The sequence below is a fragment of the Elgaria multicarinata genome, chromosome 1 (assembly GCF_023053635.1).
Source record: "Elgaria multicarinata webbii isolate HBS135686 ecotype San Diego chromosome 1, rElgMul1.1.pri, whole genome shotgun sequence".
Classification (NCBI taxonomy): domain Eukaryota; kingdom Metazoa; phylum Chordata; class Lepidosauria; order Squamata; family Anguidae; genus Elgaria; species Elgaria multicarinata.
The window spans coordinates 96,421,682-96,448,478 of record NC_086171.1 but is presented as its reverse complement, the minus strand read 5'-3'; the positions used below and the strand labels follow the sequence as shown (position 1 = coordinate 96,448,478).

Genomic DNA, 26,797 nt, shown 5'->3' with positions numbered 1-26,797 from the left:
GTGTGATGTTCTGTCTGCTTCCTCCAAGGGTCTTGAATAGCTCTGCTCCCCTGAATAGCTGTGAAGGAGCCCACTTGTACTACCCTAAATGGGAAGGCTGTTCCCTCTAGGTAGAAAATAACTTTCCAGGTTTGAAAACAATCACACACCTATAGCAAGCTTGGAGGGAGGGAACACTGATTTGTATGTGGCAAGAAAGAGGGGGGAAATGTATCTCTACAGCAGTTGCCAGGAAATGGGACAATTCACTATATACTCATAAAAAGGAGGTAGAGAAATATCACACCCATACATGGAACATCCTGATAAGTGCTAATCAATAGTTGCCTGAAAGCCTCCAGGTAAAGAGATGCCACAACTCCCACAGGAAGCTTGTGTCTCTGCCGAGCTGCTCTTACATGGTGGAAGATAGGATGGAAAGTGTTTTGACACAGTGGCCATTCATATGAGCAGTGTTTATTATGCTTCCGGGTAGATTGCCGACTCTGCTTCATTGCCCAACCAACCACCCTTCAGGAGTTACTGTCTTTATTTAATTTCCTAAGAATGTGAACAAATTATACACAAATCAGAGCTGCCAAGCCTCAGTGGAGCGGCATTTATGCCCTTTTGTTCAGATGTACATTTGCTGATCAGACCTGGACCATGCTAGTTTTAAGTAGCAGCCATGCCCAGAACAGGTTTGGGGCTTGTGACATCACTCTTCCGATTCTTCCCTCTCCCCAGAGCAGCATTTTGGTTTTGGTTTTCCTAAGAAATACAAGAAGACAGCAAACAAATGCTTCTGAGAGAAAATATGCTAGTAGTGTTTGAACAGAAAAATGGTCAGCACAAGAGGCAGGAAGGCAGAGCTCATCCTACAGCATTAAAAAAAAAACCTCACTCACTAGATTGTGGAATGCTATCAACACATATTCAGCTCCAGCACATGCAAACCATCTTTCCGGAAGCATACAAATGTTTGGCTTCAGGCAGTGGCCTAATTCTGAAGTGGCAAATCTTTGTCTGAGCACATGGGCAGTGACTCACATGACTGATACATTCCCTGCCAATCAAAAACAAGTGACTCCTGAAAAAGGATAATCTAGAAGCCTCCTTGGCATGCCAGTTTTCCATGGGAAAGAGCCCTTTGGAGTAGGGAGAAATGCAAGTTGCTTACCGGTAACTGTAGTTCTTTGAGTGGTCATCTGTGCATTCACACATTATGGGCTGTGCACCTGCGCTGAGCTCAGATTTGGGAGACTTCCAATAGCAGAAGACCTCTTTCTAGCAGGAATCCCTCCCACACCATCCTACTGTGCATGCTCCAGGATTCCCACCTCGCCCTCAGTTCCTTGAGACCACAAAGGCCCCAGAACTGAGAAGTACAGCAGATACCCCCATCAGTATTGCAGGGAGAATAGTGACACTGAAGAGGGGATGGTGGGTAGGTTGTGTGAATGCACAGATGACCACTCAAGGAACTACAGTTACAGGTAAGCAACTTGCATTTCTTTGTTGTGGTCTCTGTGCATCACACATTATGGGCAAATAACAAGTTGACTTACTGGTGGAGGATAGGTCGCTATGATCGATTCACTGAAGGATAGCGGAGAGGACACCTCTGCCAAAGGTGCAATCCACTCTGGCCCTGATGTCTAAGCAATAGTGGTTGATGAATGGAGACGGTTTAGACCAAGTTGTAGCTCTGCAGAGGTCTAGTACCATTACTCCCCTGGTGAAAGCAGTTGACATGGATACTCCTCTGGTGGAGTGAGCCTGTACAGGTCTTGACAGTTGTAGCCCTTGTAGGGCATAGGTGAGCTCAATGGTTTGTACAATTCAAGTGGCAAAGCATTGAGGAGAGACAGGGAGGGGATCTACACGTCATACTGAAGGCGCTTGCATGTGCCTCCAGTGCACCCCCAAAACGATTGTGTAGATCCTGCCCTAAGAGACGGAGGAAGAGGCAGAGGAGGCGGCGGCTGGGGAATCTGGCTGCGTCCTTGCTGCCACCGCCGCCCACCTCCCCGCCGGCCTCCTGCTGCCGGCGAAAGAGCCACCTGGGTCGGAGAGCCACCCAGGCAGGGCCTTCTTCAGCCAAGCTCTCTGACCGGGTGGCTCCTTCGCCGGCAGCAGGAGGCCGGCGGGGAGGTGGGCGGTGGTGGCAGCAAGGACGCGGCCGGATTCCCCAGCCTCCTCCTCCTCCGCCTCTTCGGGCAGGATCTACACAATCGTTTTGGGGGCGCAGTGGAGGCGCACGCAAGCCTTCAGTACGACGTGTAGATTTCCCCAGGAAGCCTTTGTGCCTGCCTCATGGCATAGAAAGAGGCAAGGAGAGTGTCTACGTGATTTGTAGAATGTGAGAACGCAGCGGTTGCTAAATCTTCCAACCTCCTTCATCCACCAGGTCAGGGAGGCGAGGGCCTTGTTGAAAATTGACAGAAGAGTCCTGTGGGGGTTTGATGTTCCATCGTATGAGCGGAGGAGAAAGGACTAAGGGGCTGCATGAGAAGGTGTGCCCACTGTAGTAGCACACCTGTACTGTAGTAGCCATGTATCTGAGTAGTTTTTGTATTGTCCATACCGAAGTGGACTGATGGTGAAAAACAGAGCAAGAGAGCGCTGAAAGTACATCCACTCGTTTTCTCAGTAGGAACACTCATGCCAGCTGGGAGTCTATATCTACACTAATGAAGGAGAATTGCTGAGGAGTGAGTGTGGATTTCTTGTCATTGGTGCAGAGGTCAAGAGATGAGAGTAGATTCAGCACAGCAGAAGTGTGCTGGGTCGCTATGCATTCTAATGGTGCCACTATGAGCCAGTCGTCTGATAGGGGTATATCTCGATACTCAGTGTACGAAGATGGGCACAGATGGCCACCACGCACTTTGAGAACACTCTTGGTGCAGTGGCGAGGCCGAAAGCAAGGACACGGAATTGATAGAGTTGTGGACTGATGGCAATGTGGAGGTACTTGTGATGCGAGGGGTGAATAGCTATGTGAAAGTAACCATCCTTGAGGTCTATGAATGTGAACCACTGGTTGCGTTGGAGAAGTGGAAGGATAGCAGACACTGTGACCATCCTGAACTTCTTTGTTTGGAAGAAAGCATTCAAGTCTCTGAAGTCCAAGATAAGATGAAGTCTGCCATCGTGTTTTGGGACAGTGAAATAGCAGGAGAAGAAACTGTCGTTGATATTGAGATTGTGGATGTGTTGGATCGCTCCCTTTTGAAGGAGTAGAGTAGTCTCATTTCAGAGAACTTTGGATGGAGGAGTGATCTGTAAGGTACCGAGAGGGGGCGGAGTTATGAATTCTATCTGATAGCCATAGCGGATTATGGAGAGGACCCAAGTGTCTGAGGTGGTGTAGAAAGGTGCAAGGATGTTCCTGAAATGAGATTGACAGAGTGGACTGGGATTGTAGTCAAAGGCGCCATTTAGGAAAGTTGTTGGTCTTGCTATGTTGCTGATGAAAGCGAGAAGACGGTGCCTGTCTTTTTTGTTGAGTCTGAGTCTGGTGGTATCAACTGGGGCAATCATGGGTTTGGCGGTTTTGGAAAGAAGGCTGGGGCCGGTACCAGTGGCATCTCTGAGAAGGATAGTATTGTGTTGGTTGGGAGTTGCCCATCTTTTTTGCTGTGTTTCGCACCTTTTGGATGGAGTCCATCGCATCATCAGTGGGTGAGTTAAATAGGCCTTCCCAATCAAAGGGAAGGTCTTTGATGCGTGACTGGGCCTCCAGTGTCAATCCTGCAGAAAGCAGCCAAGCGTGTTGGTGGAGCGCAATGGATCCTACCATAGTTTTAGAGGCACAGTTGAGCTGCAGAGTTGAGCGGCAACTGGGAAAGTTTCATGGCCTCAGCTTGAAAGAGTTGAGACAATTCCTGCTGGTCATCAGGTAAGTATGTGGTGAGAAAGCTGATCTTCTCCCACAAGAACATCTAGTATCAGGCCATCATGGCCTGGTAATTTGTTACTTTCAAACTTAACGCAGCAGAAGAATAAATTCTCCTCCCCATCATGCCAAGTCGAAGTCCCTCTTTATTGACAGGGGCTGTGTGTGTTTTGTTGGAACAGCCCTGGGAAGATTCGATGACCAAATTAGGTTTTGGGTGGACAAAGAGGAAAGATGCATCTTTCTCCTGGATTTTGTATAACGACTCCAGTCTCTTGGAGGTGGATGTCATGAATGAAGGTGCTTTCCAGGACTGACATGCAGTATGGAGGAGCGTTGGCAGAAAAGGGTATGGCGACCAGAGTCGAGGATTTGGTGTAGATCGTGTCGAAGACTGGGTCGGAGATTTTTTCCAAAGGTTGCTAGGTATTAATCCCAAGCGACTGGGCCATATGGAGGATCTGTTCCAAGAAGTGGACAGTGTTCTCAGATGGCGAAGTGCAGTCTGATATGCCAATGACATCATCTGGTGATGGGATGGATGGTGGTACAGAGGAGACTGAAGATGAATCTGATTCATAGTCTTCCGCCGAATATATCATAGACGGTCCTCTTGGCAGACATGGTAGAGGTGGTAGGTGAACATCAAGTGATCTAGTGGTCGCCTTAGGGTGACTGTGGTGAAGAGAGACGCAAGACCGATGCCGGATACTGAGGAGGGATTGGAGAGAGATACTGAGCATCCTGGTGGTTGTGGGGTTGATCCTGGTGGTGGTTCCAGTTGTAGCTAGCATAAGAGCATGGGGCCGACACATCTGAGTAGCAGTCCCAGTCTCAAAGAGGAGATTGAGATCGATCACAAGCATGGGTTCGATCCCGAGTTTCATAATAAGCATGACATTGGTCACGTCTGGTTTGTAGCTGTAGAGAGGGTTCTCTCGGTATCACAGAAAATTGAGCTGGAGGAATCTGCTCCCTTGAAGCTGACGAGTCACAAATTTCCCCTTCGGAAATGGATGCTGAGAGTGCTGGTATAGAGGGCCTTGGAATGTGAGGCAATATCGGTGGAATAGGTACCGGAGAAGATGGACATTGAGGAGAAATTTGGAGAGTTGCAGGACATGGAGGATTCGGTTCCTTCAATTCTTTGGAGGGATGCTTCGATTTCTTTGTGTCCTTCCAGGGCATGCTTGTGCAACCTCGCTTTTTTGGCTAGCTTCTTGGCTGCAGAAACTGCCAAAGAGCAGACAGGAGCCTGTGGGTCCGAATGGCCCATGGTTAGAGCTGTTGGACAAGACTGTGGTGAGATGCAGGGACATGGTTGGGGGTTCACCTGATCTCGGTGGATGCATAACCTCGAGTGCCTTCCACCAGCAAACAGGCTTGAGTCGATCCAATCGATTCCAGCGTGCCTGTTTGGAGAGTTTCATGCAGTGTGCCTCACCCAAACATGGTCCTTGCCCAAACAAATGAGGCAGAGGGAATGGCTGTCGGATAATGGCACCTTGCTAGCGCAACGAGCACACTTTTTGAAAAGGTCTCTCTGTGCCATAGAGGCAGCAATAGAAAGCAAAAGAGAAGGAGTTAAGAATAGGCAATGATAATAAATAATAAGAAGTGAAGAAAAAGAACTGGAAAGAAAGCTGGAGAAGATAAATGGCAACTAAGAGGACTATAGGAAGAAAAAAAAATACTGTTCTCTCAGAGCTAAACTCCCAACATGGGGTGACAGAGAACTGAGGGCAAGGCAGGAATCCCAGAGCATGCACAGTAGGACAGCGGGGGAGGGATTCCTGCCAGACAGAGGTCTTCAGCTGTTGGAAATCTCGGAATCCGAACTCAGTGCAGGCACAGAGCCCATAATGTGTGATGCATAGAGACCACGACGAAGAACTAGGTTACTGGCTCAAGAGAGAGGACATCATTTTGAAGAGATATAGGAGATCTGGGTTCAATGCTATTGGTGTAGTCTGCTTCTCGGGAACACAGATTAGAACTGTCCAGCATGCAATGGGAACTCCACACATTGCGTTGTTATACGCTGTAATCTCTACACTGATGGGAGTTGAGTTGGGTTCGCTCATTAGAAGTAGCATGGCAATACAGCAGCTCACAGCAGTGTTGACCAGTACTGCTGTGCGGGCATGCCAAAGTATCCCCTTCTCACATGCCACATTGAATAAACTATTTCCATAGTTTATCCCCCTCAGGCAGGACTACTGCACAAGAAACTGGACAACTTTTGCAAATTCTCTTTTATTGGCATGTGTAACATTTGCATTAATGAAACTTACAGGCCCTGCCAGGTTCTCCACCACAACTTAAAGTGTAACTTGAACAACTTCTGTCACATGTTGCTTCAGTTCCTGCAGGCTGTGTAGCACTGAAGATATGCTCATGACACTCCACTCATGCCCAGTCATGATGCTAGAACGGTGGTATGACAACAGCTCTACTTTGGCCTTCCCCAAGAGCCCTGCAAACAGAACAACACACAGTCCATGTATCCTAGGAGACAGACATCAACAGCTTTGTCTTGGTCAATGAGGGGGAGAAGTAAGATGGGGCTGCAGATAATGAGGCCCTCTGTACAAATGGGGGTGGAGCTTAACGAATACCAGGTCTGGCCATCTTCCGAAAGGAGTCCACCCAGGTTTCAACTAAATGAACAGCCCAACTTTCTCTCCGTTAAACACAGACCCTTTCCTCACTTGCCTGTCACTGCTGCTCTCTACATCCCCAGCCCCCCAGTGTCCCAAAAGCTGTTGCCTGCACCTATTCCATCTCCCTGGAGGATCATGATGATCACTGGATCCATGACTAAAAGCATCTTCACAACAGTCATCCTCAAGAGTTTCCACCTCGGAGCCTTCCTCATTTATTTGCAAGCCCATCATGTGCACACAAGGAAGGGGATAACCATGAACCACTCCCAAATATACTTTCTGCCCTCAGGACACAGACTTGGGGAAATTGGTCTTGCAAAAGTATCAACAGTGCTGGAATAGTTAGCAGCAGCAAGGTAGAGCTGTTGCTATTAGAACCACCAACCCTGGCAGGAGGAACGTTGTCCCAGCAGCACATTCCCTCAGAAATACACTTCCGGCATAGAGAGGAGGCACTGGTGATAAGGGGAGCACCTTGGATAGCCCCCGGAGACTGAAACCCAGAGCGGATTCACTGCCTCACTGACATAGGAGTCACCAGCATCCACCCAAGGCAAGTACTACCTTCCTCAGCTACAGTTCAGAGAGAAGGATTCACGAACTGCCAGACTCTGTAGTGCTGAAAATAGTGGCGGGGAGGTGTGTGCCTCTCCTTACCGATGATGGTTGGCAACAGATTGGCATCGAAGGCCTTAGCTCTGTAGAACAGCAGAGTGCCAGTGAGTGGGATGAGCTGCTGGAAGGCTGCTCCACTGAGTTCATGCAAGACAGGAATGCTGCCTTGCACCGAGCCAACCAGCACATGGGAGGCATCTTGTCCAGAAAGCTGCAGCAGCCCCTCTTCACTGCCAAGTGCCTTGTCACTGTGGGTCGTGGTGATCTGTGGGGAAAACAGTGAAATTAGTTTTGTGCCTTCCATTGCAGAAGAGATTTGTTTCCAGGTTTCCCCTTCCAGACCCCAGCTTAGTAATACACAACAGACAGCTGATCTTTTCTTATCAAGACAAGAGGCAGAGGGGCAGTAAGGTCTTGCATTCTTACAGACCTCTGTGAGGGCAAAGATAACAGCCACAGGATAGGCAGAAGCTCATTATGTGCAGCTACATATCCATGCTGGGAAAACTATGCCAGCAGGATTTCTGCTTGTTGTGCAGCTGTAAAGATGAACAGTTATGCCAGGAGGAAGCTAGCAGCCTCTCCTGAGCAGACCCAAGAGCCATTATGATGAGTGACCTTGCAGCTGGCTTCTTGCTCCCAAATTAACTGGCCAGTGGAGCTGGGGATGGAGGGGATCAATGTACCTTCAGACCAGCATCCTGTGCCAGAAGCAGCCCGTTGATCAGGTTCACCTCCTTCTGGGCAGTTGCTTTGAGGAGCCCTATCGCCACCGCAGGAGTCAGGTAACCACCAGCCTTCTGCAAGGTCAAGCCTAGGGAGCATTATAGTCATGGTGAAAATCACCCAAATGCCCCAGAATGTTCTTTTTCCTTTCTCTGCAATCAGAAGACTGGGGTGATACCCAGGGACAGACTGGGAACTCTGCCAGAAGCAGCTAACTCAGACAGGGCCACGTTTCCAATTGCTTCTTGGCAGGAACCATGAAACCAACACCTGGACTGCTTTTTTGCAGCTACAGTCCTCTGGGGGAGCACCGACGTGACCGTAGCAGTCTGCCAGGGTGAGTTGCTCCCCCTCTCTTTTTCTTCTTTTTGCAGGCCCAACGGTTGCACTTTCAACAGCATCTGACAAACATACATTTAATAGCTGCAGCTCTCTTGATACAGAAATAAGTTATGGGGAGAGCTTCACTTGTTTAATTCTCAGGCTGATGTTAAAAGGAAAGAAGAAAAAGCCTGTAAAAAGCCAACATCTCCAGCAGTAGCAGCAAGTGCAACATCGACTGCTTCGTGGTGATCTTACTTCTGCTCAGAAGCAGCCTTTCTTCAACAAAGCAGCTTCTTTTCTGTCTTAGCTAGTGCTAGCAAGGATTGACTACCAGCTGAGGGGGGATATTTATTTAGCACCAAGAGCAGATAAGTCTTATGTAAAACCTCAGAACAGTCAGGGACAGGTGTCCCCATAAAAGTCTTGCAGTCTCGAGGATGGACAAGTTTTAACACACTGCATTAACTCGCAATAGTCAAGATGGGAAAAGATGGAGCCTCAGTGATGGTACAGGGCAGTACATTTTGCAAGATAGGGATGTTGAGGGAAGAAGGTGTGTTTTTCCAAAGAGAGAATACAGCTTGTATAGGAAGCACAAAGAACAGAGTGGAGAGGGAAACAAAGCTGGTGGGGGGGCATTTACAGACAGGCTGGAGTGCATATGGTAGAGCGAGAAGATAAGTAAGCAGAGCTCTGTGTGTTCTCTGATTATGCAGAAGCAGAGAATGGCTTCTGCATCCAGAATTCAGCTCCCCGAGGAACGTTGTTTTCATACATTTTTAAAAACAAGTTTGAAAATAGATGGGCAATCTCAGAAGAGAATGTACACGGGTTGCAAAATTCTGCTTTTCTTCAAACAGAATATGGAATGTTTTTTGAAGCACAGGTATACAAACCCTACAATAAGGGGAGATGAGAGAGCAAAAGCACAGGGGTGAAAGACATAAAAAGCCATTCTCTGAAGCCCAAGTGCTACTCCCGGTTCTCTCATCTCACCATGGGTGACAAACTGCACGCCTCCATTCACTTGGTGGGTCAGTGCATACAGCAGAGTCCCGAGAGCTCTAGCCAATGCAATCCATGGCTTGGTATGAGATGCATATGCGCTGCTGAGAGCTTGCCCATTTACCTGGGGGAAGGAAGAACAGGAGCATAAGACTGCTTGCAGGAAGTCTGGCCCATTACAAAAAGGCACCCTTTGCTCCAGTTATACAGCTTCCCAAAGATACTCTTCTTAAGGATGAATTTCTCTGCGCCAAGCCCCAGCCTACTGCCTTCTTGTAAAACTACCCATGCTCCCAACCTGAGATTTGCTAATAAAGAAATGTTAAATAAATTAAAATCATTACCTGTTAAACAAAAAATTGAGAAAAGCAACTCACGGTGCCAACCAGTGCTTTGCCCTGGGCCAAGTCCACTAGTTGCATGGCAATCTCTCTGCCACAGCGGCTCTGAGCTTCTCTGGTGCTGGCACCCAAGTGGGGACAGCTGATTACATTGGGGTGGTTTACCAAGGCCTTATCCTTGGGTGGCTCCTAGACGAGGAAGAATAGCCAAGCTAGTTACCAAGCATTGCATCATCTCCACAAGTATATAAATGCGTCATTTCATTGTCCAGACTATCGTTGTCTCACCCCCAGGCTAAGCTGGGCCAGACACAGTCACCCTGCTAAGTGCTGCAGAGACTGGAACACACAGAGTAGCCTTAATCACATCTCTGGGAAACCAGTGGATGCTGTAGTCCAAGAGCAACACATGGCCTGCAGCACTCTCGTCTCCTTTCTCTGTACATGCACAGCTTAAGTGGTTGGACCATGAAAACTGAACTGGGTGAAGGGGGCTGACTAGGCAGCCTTGTCCTATGGCAGGGGTCTGAACCAGGTACTTCTTTCCCAAATGAAAGAGGATTTGAAACTGGACAAATAAACAATTGCAAGCTGGTCTCACACACAGTACATTGATGGTGCTATATAAATAAATAATAATAATAATAACAGCCTCCCGCAGGCACCAGACGGAATCCCCAAAGATACCCTCAACCTGAGAAGTTCCAGGGGAAAACGAAGTGTCCAAAAGCCCCACCTCTGTGAAGACATCCAGGGCTGCTCCACCACACTGGCCAGACTGGAGGGCCCGAAGAAGGGCCCCCTCGTCCATGATGCCCCCTCGAGCACAGTTGACCACCTGGACTCCACGCCGGCACTGAGCAAAAGTGGTGTCATTCAGGAGCCCTAGAAAGGAAGTAGCAGCAAAAGCAGAGAACTCACAGCCCCACTCCTGATCCAGTCCACTCTGATCAAGGGTGACTTTTAGGCTGCAGGTCTGCAATTATACCAGCCCCAAGTGAGGAGCTGGGTGCCATACTGAGAACCCAATATTAGTTTTTTGTTCTGTTTTTAAACAACCATTAGGACTGCAAAGGCAGGGTTGCAAATGCATAGCCAAGGCGTGGTGAAATCTCTTGAGGTGAGAATGGGGCTGAGGAAGGCCCTGTCTAGCATGTTAATCCTTTGCAAGAGTAGCAGGAACAGAATTATGCAAAAGAAGCCAATATATAAACATTTGTTTATTTTCCATGATTTCCAATAATTTCCAAGAATTATTCCATAATTCAGTTTTTAGTGGCACAGAATTTGAACACAGGCGACACACAGCTGCTGCTGCCCTGCCAGTAGTCCAGAACCCCACCTCCCCATTCAGTGTGTTTGGCTGACCCTTTTCACTCCGTAGCCACCCTGCCCTGTGTGGGTGGAGCTTCCTCACATCCATGACCTGCCTTCTCCACTCCCACCTGCAGGACTTCTCATTCAGTTTCTTCCCCACCCCAAGCAAGTCATCTCAGCCCCTCAGCCCATAGTTGGAGCTTTGCTTCCCTTACACAACCCTGGTGGTGGATTTGCTGTGGAACCATAAGCCACTTCCACTTTCAAGTGAAGAGTGTGCACACAGACACATTCCAGCACCCTGCAAGGATCCCTCTGAAAAGGCAAGGGGCCGCTTTCTTCCCTTACCTGTGGTGGAAGGCAGGAGTGGAGTGTGGACTGTGATGAAATCACATAGTGGCCAGATCTGTTCCAAGGGCAGCTGTTCGACATCAAATGCAGCAGACTCCTCAGGAGTGATGATGGGGTCATAGCCTATGGTCTAATGACAGGTGGGGTGGGGTGGGGAGAGATTCTTTCTCTGCTGCCCCCACCTCTCGTCCTCTCCGAATACAAAGAGGCAGGGCACAGGGGACGCACAGGTGTTTTGAGAAGAGGGGGTCCAGAGGGACAGTGAGATGGAGACACTCACTGTGACCATGGATGGTCACCTTAAGGGTGTTCTTACCTTCATTCCAAAGGACTGCATGCGGATGGCCACCTCTCGTCCAATCCTGCCTAGGCCTAGAATGCCCAGAGTCTTCCCCTGGAGTTCCATCCCCATGAACTAGGTCAAAAAGTACCCAGTTACATGAGAAAACTCCTGGCAGTGCCTGCAGCTCCCCTCTCTCTCCCCATCCCAGCACTGCTGCGGGACAGCCAGAGACAGAAGCAGCACAAGCCACTTACCTTCTTGCGGTCCCATTTCCCCTCCTTCATTGAAGCTGCTGCCTGTGGGATCTGCCTGAAACAAAAGTCCCCATTTTAGCAGGATCCCAGAAAGGTCCATGCCTATAACAGAGGCACTATCTGCCTCGCTCCCTCTCTGTGCCATACTGGCTCTAAAGACTTAGGATTAAAAGTCTCTCCAATGCTTCCTATCTGCCATAAGTTGGTTTTGGCTCTGTGAAGGTACATGAACACCCTCCAAAGTTATGTGCCCAAAGGAGAAGAGGGGCTGCCTAGGACATCTGGATTTCCATATATAGATAGGTAGCTAGCCTTCTTGGCCAGATGACAGAAGCTCTTGAGTGTGAGTCTTTTTTGTTTGGAGGATCTGAAGAGTTATTGAAAGTTGTGTCCAATAGAGATAGGATCTTCATGATGAATCAGGGCTAGATCAAGCAAAGGGAGGAGTTGGTAGAACTAGACACTGCATGCAATATGGGTCACAAAACCTGAATAGCCACATCTTGCAGAGCAAAGAAACTACAGGAGGGGAAGATTTGGAGTAAAGAAGTGGCAGAGTAGTGGGGTTGCTTAACCCTTGCCCTTCACCTGCTGTTTTTCTCCTGGAACACCGGACCCCAAGGGTTCCAGTCATGTCTTGTGAGGGCACCTTTTCTGCATGGGAAAAGTATGGCTTGAAGGGTTGGATTTAAGCATAAAAACAGCAGGAGGAAAGGGTTAAGCATCCCCTCTGCTCTAACTCCCTCCCTCCCCAAATTCCTTTGCCTGGCACTTCTACATGCTTCGCAGTGCATTGTTCCACATGTAGTTGAAGGAGCTGCAAGTTATTCCCAAGCTCTTTGAGCCAGAGGCAAACTGCAGTTACAGATCCATTGGAATGCCCCATCGTTTCCCAAATGCCATGTCACTTACCTGGCCAGACTCATGATCATTCCACATGTCAGCTCTGCTGCACTGAGACTGTTGCCAGTGGGTGTGCTAAGGAGCAAAGCACAGAGAAAGAAAGTTGGACTTGGCACCTTGGTTTAATTGCTTTAAAAAGTTTCAGGGCCCCCAAGGCTTCCATGCCCAAAGCTTTCCATGTGCAATGGTCCAGAAGACCTACTCCACATTGGTGGAGGGAAAAAACCAATTCATTGGTTAGGGAAAATACTCACAATATTCTCCACGGAACTATTATTTTATATATACATGCTCCTGGGTGAGATCCTAGAATTACAAATAGATACTGGAGTGGAGTGTATTGGGTGGAAAGGATAAAAGTGCTCTCAAGGGGTTTTCAGAGGACACCCCCCTGACTTAAGATTCTATTGCACTGGAATATCAACTATGTAACAAGAGATCTGCTTTAGGGACATCCTTCAGGGATTATATCGGTGCATAATCAGAAGTATGGACAGCATCCCACAGAAAAAAGCAGGCTCTTTTCTTCCTCAGTCATGCTGCACACAGTGCAGGAACTTTTAGCTAACAATGCACCTGATGCTCCAAATAAGTATTGTGCATAAGTACTTGAGGTATTCTGTGCAGGCAAAATTATATGATCTGCTGTTCTAAATAAAGGATTCTCCCACCCATACCCCCTTTTTTTCCTCTGAAGCACAGCAACCTGTTCCCACCCTCCCCAACCCTTCAAATACAGGCATTCTCTACTATTTGTGTTGTCCAATCCACCACTCCTTGGCTGTCTTTGGATGTAATGCTAAACCATAGTTTAGGACAACAGGAATGTGCCTGGGGAAGTGTTGGCTTGCACATTCCCCTCCTCTCTCCTTTCTAGTGCATCTCTGAGGAGGAGATGGGTAGCTTTCCCTTCCATTTTCAACTAACTGCAGTTAATTGTTATATCGCAACCAATATACAGTATGTATATAGTTAATGTTCACTATGACTTAAGGAAACAACCCAGGATCATAAACTGTGGTTTGAAATTGGCTTTCCCCTCTAAAATATAGTTAACAGTAACCACAGTTTGTTCAGGTTCAGGCATGAATAATTGTGGTTTGCTGAAAATGGAAGCTAATGCTTCTGATCACCTTGCTCCCATGCCTACGTTGAGAAGGGAGTGTGTAAGTCCCAAGGCTTAGGCACATTACGCTAAGCCATAGTTTAGTGTAACATGCCAACCAGGGCAATGTTTAGCTGATAGCAAGCCTAGCATATCCAACCTCATCCTCCCCTCCTCTTTACCTTTACATAATTATGCTTTCATACTATTTGCTCATGTCCAGCTGTCAAAATCTATAAACAACAAGCAATAAACAAGAGTATGTGTTTTTTTCAGATTGCAGAATTTGAATTGATTGATTAATTCATTGAAGTGGTGTTTTTTTAAAAAAAAAATTTATCAAATACAAAGGTTCCTCCAATAGTCAGAGAGGATTTTTAAAAATGAGTATTTTTTTACAAACAAAGAATAATAACTGTTGCTTCCATGCCAGGGGCTTTTAGCATTGCTGGGGCATTGCTTTTCATAATCAACTGGATTATGATCAACTGGAAAGTGACACTTTAGCTACAGTCTAAAACTCACACTATCAGCAACTAGGATTCATTTAACAGTTTTGAAAAATTCATGCCCATTTGTCTCAATAAGCCTGTTTATTTATTTTATTCATTTATTACATTTACATCCTGCCTTTTTTCCTGTTGTGTCAAGACTCTGCCTGGAGTGGGAGAGCAGGGTGGGTTGTACAGAGGGGGCGACCCTGCCCACCACATCCCACTGGAGAGGCGGCCGGCCCCTTACTTCATCACCAGGATCCCTCTCCTTGTAGCAGCCTCAACATCCACGTTGTCCACACCAGTGCCAGCTCTTCCAATAATCCGCAACCTGTCAGCAGCAGCAGCGTTGATGACATCTGCAGTCACTTTGGTCGCTGAGCGGACAATGAGCCCATCACAATCCTAAAGAAATCAGAACTGACATGAGCAAGGCACCGTCCAGAGACCAGGATGCCAGGCAGCACCTGGCCTACAACTCCCATCATCCCTCATCATTGGCTATGGTGGGTAGAACTGATTGGAGTTGTAGGCCAAAACATCTGGAGGATCGCATGTTCACCATCCCTAGCCCAGTAGATGAAGGACATAAAATCCCCAACAATCAAAGCCCCGTCTTTCAGTAGTAGTTCAAGAATACAATTTTGGTCAGCTAAATTCAGTAGAACTGGAGGAAGAGGACACCCTACCACCTAAAAAAAAGGGAATTAGCTTTTGGAGGCTACATGCCAAACCAGTAATCCCAACGTCTGGCCCCAAACTCAGACAAGCTAAAGCAGAAACATCACAGACACAACCAAAACATGGCCACTGAGAAATCCAAACAGCAAATTCCAGATATCTTTGAAATCACTGTAACACCCTCTGCCTTCGATGTCTTTCCAGATGCTTCAATCGCTGCAGAAACATGGCAGCCTGCCTCGGGTCAGCTGCCAAGAGCACATTTGTTCCTGCCAGTTAGACTGGGGGAGGGGGTTACACCATGGGTGGGTTACATATGGCCCTGCAGATGTTGTTGGACTGCAATTCCCATCTTCCTGCTAGATAAGGCTGGTAGGAGCTGCAGACCAACAACGCTGTCTGCCTATAACCTTCCACGCACAATTCAAGATGCTGGTTTTGACCTAGAGAAGCCTCAACAGTTTTAGACCCAAAGAAACTGCCTCCTCCCTATGGCTCCTTGACACTCTACCCATGAACCCTTTCAGACACCATGGACACAACTAGACATGTCACGAATGGCTGCCCACACCACAATTGTGTAATTCTTTCTACTTGAGAATCAAAATCACTTTCAGACGTTTTCAGTTGGGTTGGGTACACTGGTGTTGCAAATAAACATTTTGCACACACATTCAAGATCACTGTTATTTAGCCTTTGGGTTTGGGTAGGCTCATCTTTTAAATGAATACAGTTACAAGAAAGAACCTTGCCAATTCTTCCTCACCAAGAAGCAGATGTAAGGCCGAGGAAGGACATTTTAGCCAATATGGCATAAGGGGCAAAGTGAGGAATGGTGACACTTCAGCAGGAAGGTTAGCCCAATTAACTACAGTTAGCATAACCAGTTTGGAGGTGTGTCCTACAGTTAGACATGTGGAGGCAAATTCCTCTCTGTTCCACAAGCTCTAAGGCTGCCAAGCAGATTATCTCACTTCTCCCCCCTCCGCTTCCAAACAGGTAGGGTTCAGCGAACAGAGATAGTCAGCATTTCTTTAGCAGAGTCCAACCACTTATCAGCAAAGCAACAAGCATAGAGAAAATGTATATACATGCGCATGTAAAGGAAGCCTGCATTCTGCAAGCATGAACATATATTTCTGGCTGGTCGTGGCCAACGCAGTGGCCTCAACCACATATTCTATCTCATACATGGTTTTGCTTTCTTTGCACTGGAGTTCTGTCCTATATTATGGGGCAAACTTCATAAACAGAGCTTTAATAGCTAAATATAAAAATGTCCTATTAGTAATCTTGGTGTCCTGAGCTATGTTTGTATTGCATACCAGTGGCCTAGCAAATGTGGGAGTAGGTTAACCATTCTGGAGTAAAGATATGCACTGGATTTGGATGAATTCTGAAGCTCAAGCAGAACAGGCAGCTTTGGTCCAGTTCTGCTGATTTCCAAGATGAGGTGGGTTTCTCTCAAAAAACCCAAAGCCACTCCAGAACAAAGCTTTGCTACCAACTCATGTTTCGGATACAGTACACACTCGTCAATTTTATGTCTCCAAATAGTGGATTTTTGTTTCATTTCTCTAAATGTTGCAAGTGACGGGGAGAATGAGAATCTGACAGGTCCACCATCTATACCTAGGAGATGTTTTACCATGAGCTAATATCACTGTGCTTTGGAGGGGAGCAAGATGGGAACATGAGATGGCTATTCTTCCAACATTACCAGGTTTCACTATGAAACAAGACTTAAATTGTTTTTCAAACACCGTAACTCCCTACCCAAAGGTTGAGAAATCTCTTTCCTTCTGAGAGCCAAAGTCAATTTCAGAGAAGCTTTTGGGGTGGGGTGGGGGGGCATTCCAGTGGTGAGTGAGGCTAAGGCAAAGGTGTGGGTTCAAAACTACAAAAAACAAAAACAAAAAACCCCCACCCAACTAGCATATTATAGCTTAAAGCTCTTATCACTAGTAACTAAGTCATAGGAGAGGCATTTCAGCCTTTAAGAACGGGTAGGTGGGAGGGAACTGCACACATACTAAGAAACCATATGATGGGTGATTGGGGGAAATGAAGGGAGCTCAGGGGAAGTTGCATGGCCAGCTGGGGAACCACAGAGGGGTCCTAGAAGAGCTGGATTTGGCTGCTGGGCACTTGGTTCCTTACATCTGCCCTGGTCCCTGCACCTGTCCTTCTGAAACTTTGCAGATTCCTTGCCTGGGGACACCTCTATGACATGTGCCACTTTCATACAAATTGACTAAAAACCGTAAGCAAAGACAAAGGGGAGGGAATCAATTCCTCTCTTTAAAAAATTGAAAAACTCCCCTACTACATTAAGTGCTGCACCTGTCCTTCTGAAAGATAAATATGTCTTCTTTCGGAGACCCTCAAAATGTCAATGTTGCTCTTGTATAAAACCTCCTGTGGCTATTGTTCTGAAATTTGGCTTGCAATTGAAGCAACTATCTCTGAAATTTTAATCCAGATTCTGCCAAGAAATTGAAAGGTTTTTGATAGTTCCCTTTAAAAAAAAAATCAAAATATAAAGAAACGTAGCACAAAAAAACTTACACCTATTTTTTTGACATTAGATAGCCACAATCCCATTCTAAGGGATTAATATGTCTACAACTATCATCAAATTCTGACCAAGGAGGGGGGTGGGTAGTTATAGCCTTTTAAAAATGTTCTATGATAGTCAATGGGAAGCACAAAAGTTTTCCAAAACAACTTGGGTTTCATATCAGCCAATGCGGTCTTGACCAAATTAATCTGAGCACGAGCAGGCCATTTTCTGAAGAATCAAATTGGGGTCCAAATTGGTAGGAGTCAGTGCACACCTATAATGAACCCCATGTTCCTGCCTCCCATTTTGAGGAAATAATCAAATTTTCAAGAAATCAAATTGTTTTGGACTGTATGTGTACCAATTTTCAGGTTTTTTGCTATTGTTACATTTAATGTCTTCTTCTGTTTTAGAGGAAAAACGAAGAAGAAAAAAAAGTAGTACCCTATTTCTTCGATACTAAGACACACTTTTCCCCCTATATAAACATCTCTAAAAATGGGGTGCGTCTTAGAATCGTGGGTGTGTCTTAGGGTTTTTTTTTTGTTGGTGGTACGGAAATTGGTGTGCGTCTTACAATCGAAGAAATACGGTATCTAATTTTTAGAAGTTTTAGTAGCTCAGACAATGTATCAATTTTCTACAGCTTTCATTATGCAACCTTGGCTTGCTCTGTGTTTGAATGCTGGCCTCTATGATGAAGTAAAGGTCATATCTTACATTTTCTGTGTTCATTGTAAAAATCCTCCCTTTGAAGCATTTCCTAGTCATCCCAGTCCTGGCTCTGTGTGTACCAACAGAAACCATTAAGTACATTCACCAACTACTTTTAACAATTTTGAATCCCCTGATTTAAGAGAAAGGTTTACAAACTTCTTGTTTCCAGTATAGCAAATATACTGAAGGTCACTGGGAAGTTCCCAAACAATTTCAATTGAGACTTCTAGCACTAAGTCAAAAGGAATTGTTCAGCCATTCTATCTTTTCCTTCTCAACAGATTTTTCTGGTAAGAAAAAAGACAGATGAAGAGGTGAGAAAACACAGAACTATATGGTGAAGGCAGGTTTCCTTCAGGAGCCCCCATAACATTCCATGAATGAGGCAGTGTGAATGCATAATAAAAGCCTTATCTGGAAGCAGCCTGAGAGAGGGGGAAAGAGAGAGAAATAATACAGTTAGTTCCAAACAAACAGTGTTTGTCACCTCCAGCACGACTTGCGCCAGGGTACAACTATGTAGCTGAAGAAGTGGAGTTATGCAGAAAAGAGCAGACTCAGTTACCACTACAGCACGGTGGCAAAAGTTTCCTGCAAGAAATCAGGGTCAATTGAGGCAGATTTATCTCCCCCCCCCCCACCTAATAGTGGCCCGAATATACCTTTACTTTATGGAGGAAAGCTAACGCCTGGACATGGGACTCACCGTGACTGAGTCCCCAACTAAGCAACTTCTGCTGGAAGAAGCCAACCACACAGGGTTCTTGGCCACCAGAACCCTGGCAATATATGCCCACTCCACTGCCGACATAATGACATGATTTCTGGTAATGTTCATAATGACAAGAAGCATGCCCTGAGCATGTGCGAAGTGCCCTCACCTCACCTTTTAAGCCAAACCCAACGAGGACTACGGGTAAGGGCTTCAGTCCCAAACAGGCGCAGCGCTTTCCCCGACGGATTGTCTTTAACCCCACCAGCCTCGGTAGTTGGAGAGGAGCGAGGGCATGCTGCACCTTCCGCCCCCTCCCCGTCGCCGCTCTTTCGCCCCGCGCAAAGGCAAAGATACTCGCTCTTGACTGCGCTCCGGCACTCATCGACCCCCTCCTTGTTCGAGGCCGGCGGTGGCTGGGCTCGGCCAGGACCCTTTGACCCCGTCGCCGCGGCCGCCTTTTCTCCCCCTCCTCGGGCCGGGGAGAATCCTACCGTGCCTGTGGGCGGGACGCGCCTGGCTCCCCGCGAGCGGGCTTCGCTCTCACCTTGAGCTCGGCCAACAGCTGCTCCTTGCTCAGGTTGGCCTTCTCCAGCACGCGGATGCCGGCCGCCTGCAGGATCTCCTTGCAACACGGGTCCAGGCTGTCGCTGATCAGCACTTTGCTCAGCGCCGCCGGTGCCATCCTCGCCGTGCCTCCCGCTGCCTGAACGCGGCTTCGCAGAGCTCCCGCACGGGGAAGAAAGGGAGCGCCGCTTGGCCCGCGCGGGATAAAAAGGACGCGGCCGCCCTTCGCGGGATTGGCGCAGAGCGGCGAGGGCCCACCCCTTCCCCCGCCGCCCCTTGCCCGCCCCCCGCCTTGGCGCCTTGCCTCCACGGCCGACCCGCTTGGTCGCCCCGAGGCAGGCAGGCGCCTTCTTCGCCGACAGCTGGTTGGCTGGCGCGCTCTCCCCTCCCTGCGCGGGGCGCAGTCGGACTCCGCTTCCGGAGGTGCGCTTCGAGGCGAGGGTGCGGAGAACTGCTTCTTGGCCCCCCGGGGCGCGCTGCCGCGGGGGGGGGGGCAAGTGTATACGCGGGGGCGCCCCTCGCCTTCTCCATGGCGCGCCCACTCCGCCACGCGAAGGGGATTTGGCACAATTCCGAAAGGATGGTAATGGTTCGCTTCTACCACGTCAGCAAAAAGCGGCAGCTACTTCTTGCTGGCAGGCTGTCTGCAAAGGAGCGTTTCCATTAACCCGTTCCGACGTGTGCTTGTCAACAGGCCCCCACCCTGCCAGTTAAAATCCACCCAATGTGGCCGAAAGCTGAGAAATACTGCTTGTGGGTTTACTTGATGTTCCCAAGAGAGTCGGGATGGTGTAAAAGCTGGAACGACCCCTTCATGCCAAAAACAGTGGCATGTGTTAGAAACACTTGAGAACAATATTTTAAGACTAAAACCCTTGCAATACGGGTTTAAAACCCCATAACTCCCAGAACAACATCTAGAACAGAACGGAATGGCCACTTCAAAATGAGTAAAATCAACCAAATTCACCAATCACACGTAACTCCATGCCAGGGATGTAATAAAGTGTTGGACTGGGAGTTGGGAGATCCAGGTTCTAGTCCCCACATGGCCATGGAAACCCACTGCATGACTACCTCACAGGGTTGTTGTGAGGATAAAATGGAGAGGAGGATTGTGCATGCTGCCTTGGGTTCCTTGGAGGAAAAAAGGTGGGATATAAATGCAATAATAAATAAATAAATAATAAGCCACAAACCTTCCATGAAAACCACGTTCAAATAGCTGTTCCGGGCCATAATCCATATTTTGCAAAATAGGCCGGAACAGCAGCTTCCTAGTGAACCAAATAAACCAAACTCATCAAACTTCCCAGTGAGCCAATTCAACCAAACGCATCAACCACATATTACTAGTTGGGATTGATATAACAAGCCACAAAACTTGCACAGAAATCATATTCAGTAGTTGTTCCAGGCCATAGTCCATATTGTGCAAAAACAGCCCGGAATGGCAGCTTCCAAGTGAACCAACTCAACCAAACTCATCAGTCACACATTACTAGGTGGGATTGATAAATATGCTCCAAAACCTCTATGGGAACCACATTTCAGTAGCCATTCCAGGTCACAGTCCTCAAAACAGACTGGAATGGTAACCTCCAAGTGAGACAACTCAACCAAACACATCAGTCACACATGGGACAGATATAATAAGTACCTTGAAGTAATGTGTGCAGGTCCCTGCTGGGCCTGTTTCAGCCCACACTTGTCACCCACGAAGTGCTCCATCAGAAGCCTGTACTGAAGGGCCGAGACTGGGCCGGGCACTTGCCCCCCTTTGTCAAGCTTGTTTTTGGGCATGCACAGAGTGCTTCCCTTTCCTCCCTCCCTCCCTCTCAAATTTATTGAGTAATTTTTGCATCTGCTTGGAATGTTATGGTTTAGTTAAAACAGGGGGAAAAAACGCAGCATAAAGTGTCTCATCAAGTTAAAAGGCCTTGGAGATCTCACTTGGCACTGAAAAGCCATTAATGCAGTTACTAGGCAAACCTGCCTGGGAAAAAGAAATCCATAAGCAAGGTGCCACAACTAAGAGGGCCCGCTGTCCAGTTGTTTCCCACCACACCTCAGACAGTGTTCAAAGATGAACATGTTATTCAGGGACCTAGGCTTATGCCTACAACTCCCAGCATGCCTTGGGTGGGAGGGAAGATTTATCAGGCTTTGGCAGCCATCATCTGGAAGTAACTTGCCATCCTGGGCCTGAAGGGAGAGTGCCTGGAGAGAGAAAAGAAACTAATTTAATTTGTTTTAAAGTTACCTCACAGGCCTAGGACTAGCCTACCTTGCAGGGTTGTCATGAGAGGAAAAAAACAAATGAATTTAATTTGTTTAAAGGTTAACTCACAGGCCTAGCACTGGCCTGCTACTTTAAGATCATTACCCTATTTCTTCGATCCCATTGACCACCAGTGCGTGGTGGTCAATGGGAAGACAATTCGGGCTCAGAGGGATACCGGTGCGGATTTAAGTTCGGCCCATGTAGGACTGCTGAAACCTGGACAAAGTTTGGTGACCCCGTATGGAGCACCTCCCTTTGAGGCACCGCTGGCCCGAGTGAAATTGGAGTATCAGGGGTGGAAGGGGGAGCTAATTATCCTTACGCATCGGGAAGGGCCAGCTTTCCTTCTGGGCAACGACTTGTGTTTTAAAGTAACCCAGCTAGCGGTCACGACCCGGGGAAAAGCAGCCCGGGAGCGGAAGGATTCCCCGGGAAAGGAGGGAGTTCCTGCTACCCAGGGGGAACTGGCACAGGAAGGCAGGGGGAAAGGGGAGGAGGTAACCCCAGAGTTCCTCAAAGAAGTGAGACAGGACCCCTCTCTGCAAGAGTGTTGGGATGCCGCAGAAGGTCCCGGGGGAGAGAGAGGAAAAATGGGAAAAGCCACGTTTGTGTGGGCACGGGGCAGGCTATACCGCAGGTTTTTGCCGAAAGGAGGAGGGGGAAAACAGCTGGTGGTGCCCAAGTCGGAGCGGGGGAAGGTGCTGGAAATGGCCCATGAGCGGTTGTGGGAATCCGCCGCACACTGGAGCGGGTGAGTCGGGACTTTTACTGGCCAGGGGTGGCTCAGGAGGTAAAAGATTTTTGTAACTCCTGTGAAGTTTGCCAACGGGTGGGCTTTCCTCAGGATCACCCTAAAGCCCCACTACACCCGTCCTTGATTATGGAAGTACCCTTCGAAAAGGTGGGGGTGGATATTTTAGGCCCCTTTAATCCAGCCACCCAAGGGGGAAAGAAATATATTTTAACCATGGTGGATTACGCCATGCGATATGCGGAGGCAGTGCCGCTCACAGTTATTTCAGCCCCCCAGGTGGCCAAAGCCCTGATGTCTATATTTACCAGGGTGGGGGTCCCTAAAACATTGGTGCATGACCAGGGAGGAAATTTTATGTCAGCCCTGCTAAAAGAGCTGTGGCGGTTGGCGGGGTGCAACAGTGTGTGGCGGCGGCGTATCATCATGAAGGGAATGGGTTGGTGGAGCGGTTTAATCAGACCCTGGGGAAAATGTTAAAGGCCTACGCGGTGAAGCACGCAGCCGACTGGGATCAGGCACTGCCCTACCTTCTCTTTGCCACTCGGGACTCGAAAAGCGATAGCCTGGGGTTCTCGGCGAATGAATTGGTGTTTGGGAGGGAGTTGCGAGGACCTTTGAAGCTGTTGCGGGAGAAGAGGGAGGATGGTGCCTCCCCGGCCCCGGTGTCGATAGTGGAGTACATGCAAAAGCTGCACAATTTATTGAAGGAGGTAGGGGAAGCCGCACAGGAGAATTTGGAGCAGGCCCAGCAGACTCAGAAACGGTGGTATGATCGGCAGGCCAGGCGGCGAGTGTTCCAAGTGGGAGAAAAGGTGTTAGTGTTGAAACCTGTAAAGCCCGAGAAATTGGTGGTGCGTTGGGAGGGGCCCTTAGTAGTGGAGAAGAAGTTGAACGAAGTAAACTATTTGTTGCGGGACATAGATAAACAACGGCGGGCGAAAGTCTTTCATGTAAACATGATGAAGCCGTTTCGGGAGCGCGGGGTGCACGTTGGTTAGGTGGGCAGTGAAGAAGAAGAGGGAGATGGAGCCGGGCTGGACGTCTTGGCCCGTTGGCGGCGAATGGAGGGGGTAGAAGAAATTCAAGTTCCCGGGGAGCTGAGCGCCCTGCAAGGGAAGCAGTTGCGGCAGCGGCTTGGAGAGTTTAGGGAGTTGTTCTCGGGATTGCCCGGGCGAACATCATTGACTAGGCACTCCATTAATACTGGGAAACACCCCCTGATCCACACGCCACCTCACCGGTTAAACGGAAGACAGTTGGAGGTGGTGAATAAGGAAGTGGAGGAAATGTTAGCTATGGGAGTGATTGAGAAGAGTCAGAGCCCTTGGTCCTCTCCCCCTCATGCTCGTGGCAAAAAAGGACGGATCTGTCCGTTTTTGCGTGGATTTTAGAAAATTAAACGGCGTGACGACCGTGGAAGCTTATCCTATGCCCCGCACGGATGATTTGATTGAAACTTTGGGGAAAGCGAAGTTTATCTCGACGTTAGACTTAACTAAGGGATATTGGCAAGTGCCGCTGGATGAGGATGCGGCCGCCAAGTCCGCCTTCTCTACTCCACGGGGTCACTTCCAATTCAAGGTTCTCTCTTTCCGGCTCTTGTCTGCACCGGCTTGCAAAGGATAATGGATCGGGTCCTAGATGGCTTGGGAGTGTTTGCGTGTGTTTATCTGGATGACGTGGCCGTATTCAGCGACACGTGGGAACAACATCTAGAACATCTAGGGCAGGTGCTGGGACGGTTGCGAGAGGCGGGGCTGACCGTGAAGGCTTCCAAATGCCAGTTTGGGCGAGGAGAGGTAACCTACCTAGGGCATAAGGTGGGGCGGGGGGCGCTGAAACCGATGGCTGCCAAAGTGGAGGCCATCAGGCAGTGGCCGCGTCCCCAGACTAAGAGGCAGGTACAGTCTTTCCTTGGGCTAGCCGGGTACTACCGGAGGTTTGTGCTGAATTTTAGCCAGCTGGCCGCTCCTTTGACGGAGCTGTGCCGAAAGAGGCAGCCGCTGCAAGTCCGCTGGACAGAGGCTTGCCAAAGGGCGTTTGAGAAGTTGAAGGATCGGCTGCAACGTGTCCCGGTCTTGAAAGCCCCCGATTTTGACCAGCCGTTTGTCGTTCAGACGGACGCCTCAGAAGCGGGCCTGGGGGCGGTGTTGCTGCAGAAAGGAGACGGAGGGCTGCAGCAACCGGTGGCGTTTGTCAGTAAAAAGCTGTTGCCGAGAGAAAGGGCTTTGGCGACCATTGAAAAGGAATGTTTGGCCATCGTTTGGGCGTTAGGCAAGCTGAGGCCGTATTTGTGGGGAAGACCGTTCACGATCCAAACCGATCATTCCCCCTTGTGCTGGTTAGCCAGGGTGAAGAATACCAATCAAAAACTGCTGCGATGGAGCCTGGCCTTACAGGACTTTGAATTTACAATCTCCCACATCAAAGGCAGAGAGAATGTGGTGGCTGATGGGCTGTCCCGGAGCTTCAACCGAGGGGAAGGGGAGGGAGTGAATAAAAATTAAAGATTTTTACTGAGAAGATGGCTTTTTCTAGAAAAGCCATCTTGAGGGGGAAGGTGTAAGGAAGGGGTTAAGTGTACAAAGAATTGCTGTTTTTAAGAATTTTACTCATTGTCTATTGTCTGTTATAGAATTGCAGAAGTACCACTTATCTCTCCACCTGGCTGTGGGCGTGAGGCCATCTCCTGGCTCCGTCAAGGCGAGAGAAGTGGCCTTGGGGCAATTTGCATCTGTGAAGGGAAAAAATGGCCCATCCGGAGGGAGGGGGGAGTAGAATAGTTGAGTGGCCATAAAAGTCTACCAAACGTGGGGCCTGGCGCCTGAGCTGAAGGACACCTGGCTGGGGAAGTATATTCTGTAACAATGTATTAATATTGCTGGTATTTGGGTTCAGGGTGTTATTTCTGTATTAATTTTAGTAGCTAATCTGATGTGTTGCTTGCCTCTTACCCTTCCAATTTCAATAAAGGATTGGGCCTAACCCTTTCAATTTGAGAGCTGTGTGCTTTATTCCAAGATCTGTGCAAAATCCAGTGGACAGCCGGTTTGGCTGAGTGTTGTTTCCTTTACAGTGACAACCTTTTAAGTATTTGAAGAGTGCTATCATGTCTCCCCTCAATCTTCTCTTCTCCAGGCTAAACATGCCCAGTTCTTTCAGTCTCTCTTCATAGGGCTTTGTTTCCAGACCCCTGATCATCCTGGTTGCCCTCCTCTGAACACACTCCAGCTTGTCTGCATCCTTCTTGAATTGTGGAGCCCAGAACTGGACGTAATACTCTAGATGAGGCCTAACCAGGGCCGAATAGAGAGGAACCAGTACCTCACATGATTTGGAAGCTATACTTCTATTAATGCAGCCCAAAATAGCATTTGCCTTTCTTGCAGCCATATCTCACTGTTGGCTCATATTCAGCTTGCGATCTACAACAATTCCAAGACTCTTCTCGTTTGTAGTATTGCTGAGCCAAGTATCCCCCATCTTGTAACTGTGCCTTTGGTTTCTATTTCCTAAATATAGAACTTGGCATTTATCCCTATTAAATTTCATTCTGTTGTTTTCAGCCCAGCACTCCAGCCTATCAAGATCACTTTTTGATCATGTGCATGCACTTCTACAATGACATGCAAAAGCAGCCCTTCATCTGATTTCTGTCTGCTCAGACAAAACAGAAATGGATAAGGTTTCACTTGAGTGTCATCTTCAAGAGTTGCACAAAGCAAACAGTCAGTCCGGTCTTTGATAAGAAAGTACATAACCTATTGATCACAGGAGTTGCTCATTCCATGATTTGTCCATAAAATCAAGGTGAACATCAAGCCCTCTAGTCATGAGCTTTTACTTTGTAAGTTTACTGTGGAGAGAGGTATCAATGAGTTTGCTGAGGCTACTTCAGCTGGATCCATGTGCAAGATTAGGAAAGGAACCTCTCCTGAAAAAGAACTTAAAGCTGATTCTTTAGGGCTTCAGCATACAGGCTATCCCATGCAGAGATTTTAGTAGACTCCTTTTTAGTTCCTCTACAGCCTAGAAGGCTCTTCTACAGGTCTGAGTAACTGCTTTCCATCTTCTAGTTGGATACTGCAAATACTATTCCACCTGCGAGACCTAGGCAATCTGCAAATGTTATGTAGTCTGCAGCCTATATCCCCCAAAATGAATCCCAAAGTCAGAAGTGCCTTAGAATGAGCAGCACTAGTAATAAAAAGTTGGTCTTGAGTCTGGAAAACTGATCACCACCCTTCATCCATG

General features: G+C 48.1%; 1 protein-coding gene across 2 annotated transcripts; it reads right to left on the bottom strand.

The window, feature by feature from the left end:
• Positions 1-440: 440 nt before the first annotated feature.
• Positions 441-19,692, bottom strand: PHGDH (phosphoglycerate dehydrogenase). 2 transcript variants are annotated; one of them, XM_063133080.1, is made up of 13 exons: positions 19,486-19,692; positions 14,512-14,669; positions 12,675-12,740; positions 11,763-11,817; positions 11,542-11,640; positions 11,223-11,355; positions 10,294-10,442; positions 9,594-9,746; positions 9,208-9,340; positions 7,848-7,975; positions 7,204-7,426; positions 6,175-6,356; positions 441-750 (listed from the first exon to the last, which is right to left on the bottom strand). In XM_063133080.1, exons 1-12 carry the CDS (start codon positions 19,621-19,623, stop codon positions 6,202-6,204), a joined length of 1,590 nt encoding a protein of 529 aa, XP_062989150.1. In that variant the 5' UTR covers positions 19,624-19,692; the 3' UTR covers positions 441-750; positions 6,175-6,201. The 2 variants fall into 2 exon arrangements, with proteins under 2 accessions (XP_062989150.1, XP_062989140.1); XM_063133070.1 differs by lacking the exon at positions 441-750 and having other exon boundaries at positions 6,118-6,356.
• Positions 19,693-26,797: the final 7,105 nt, after the last annotated feature.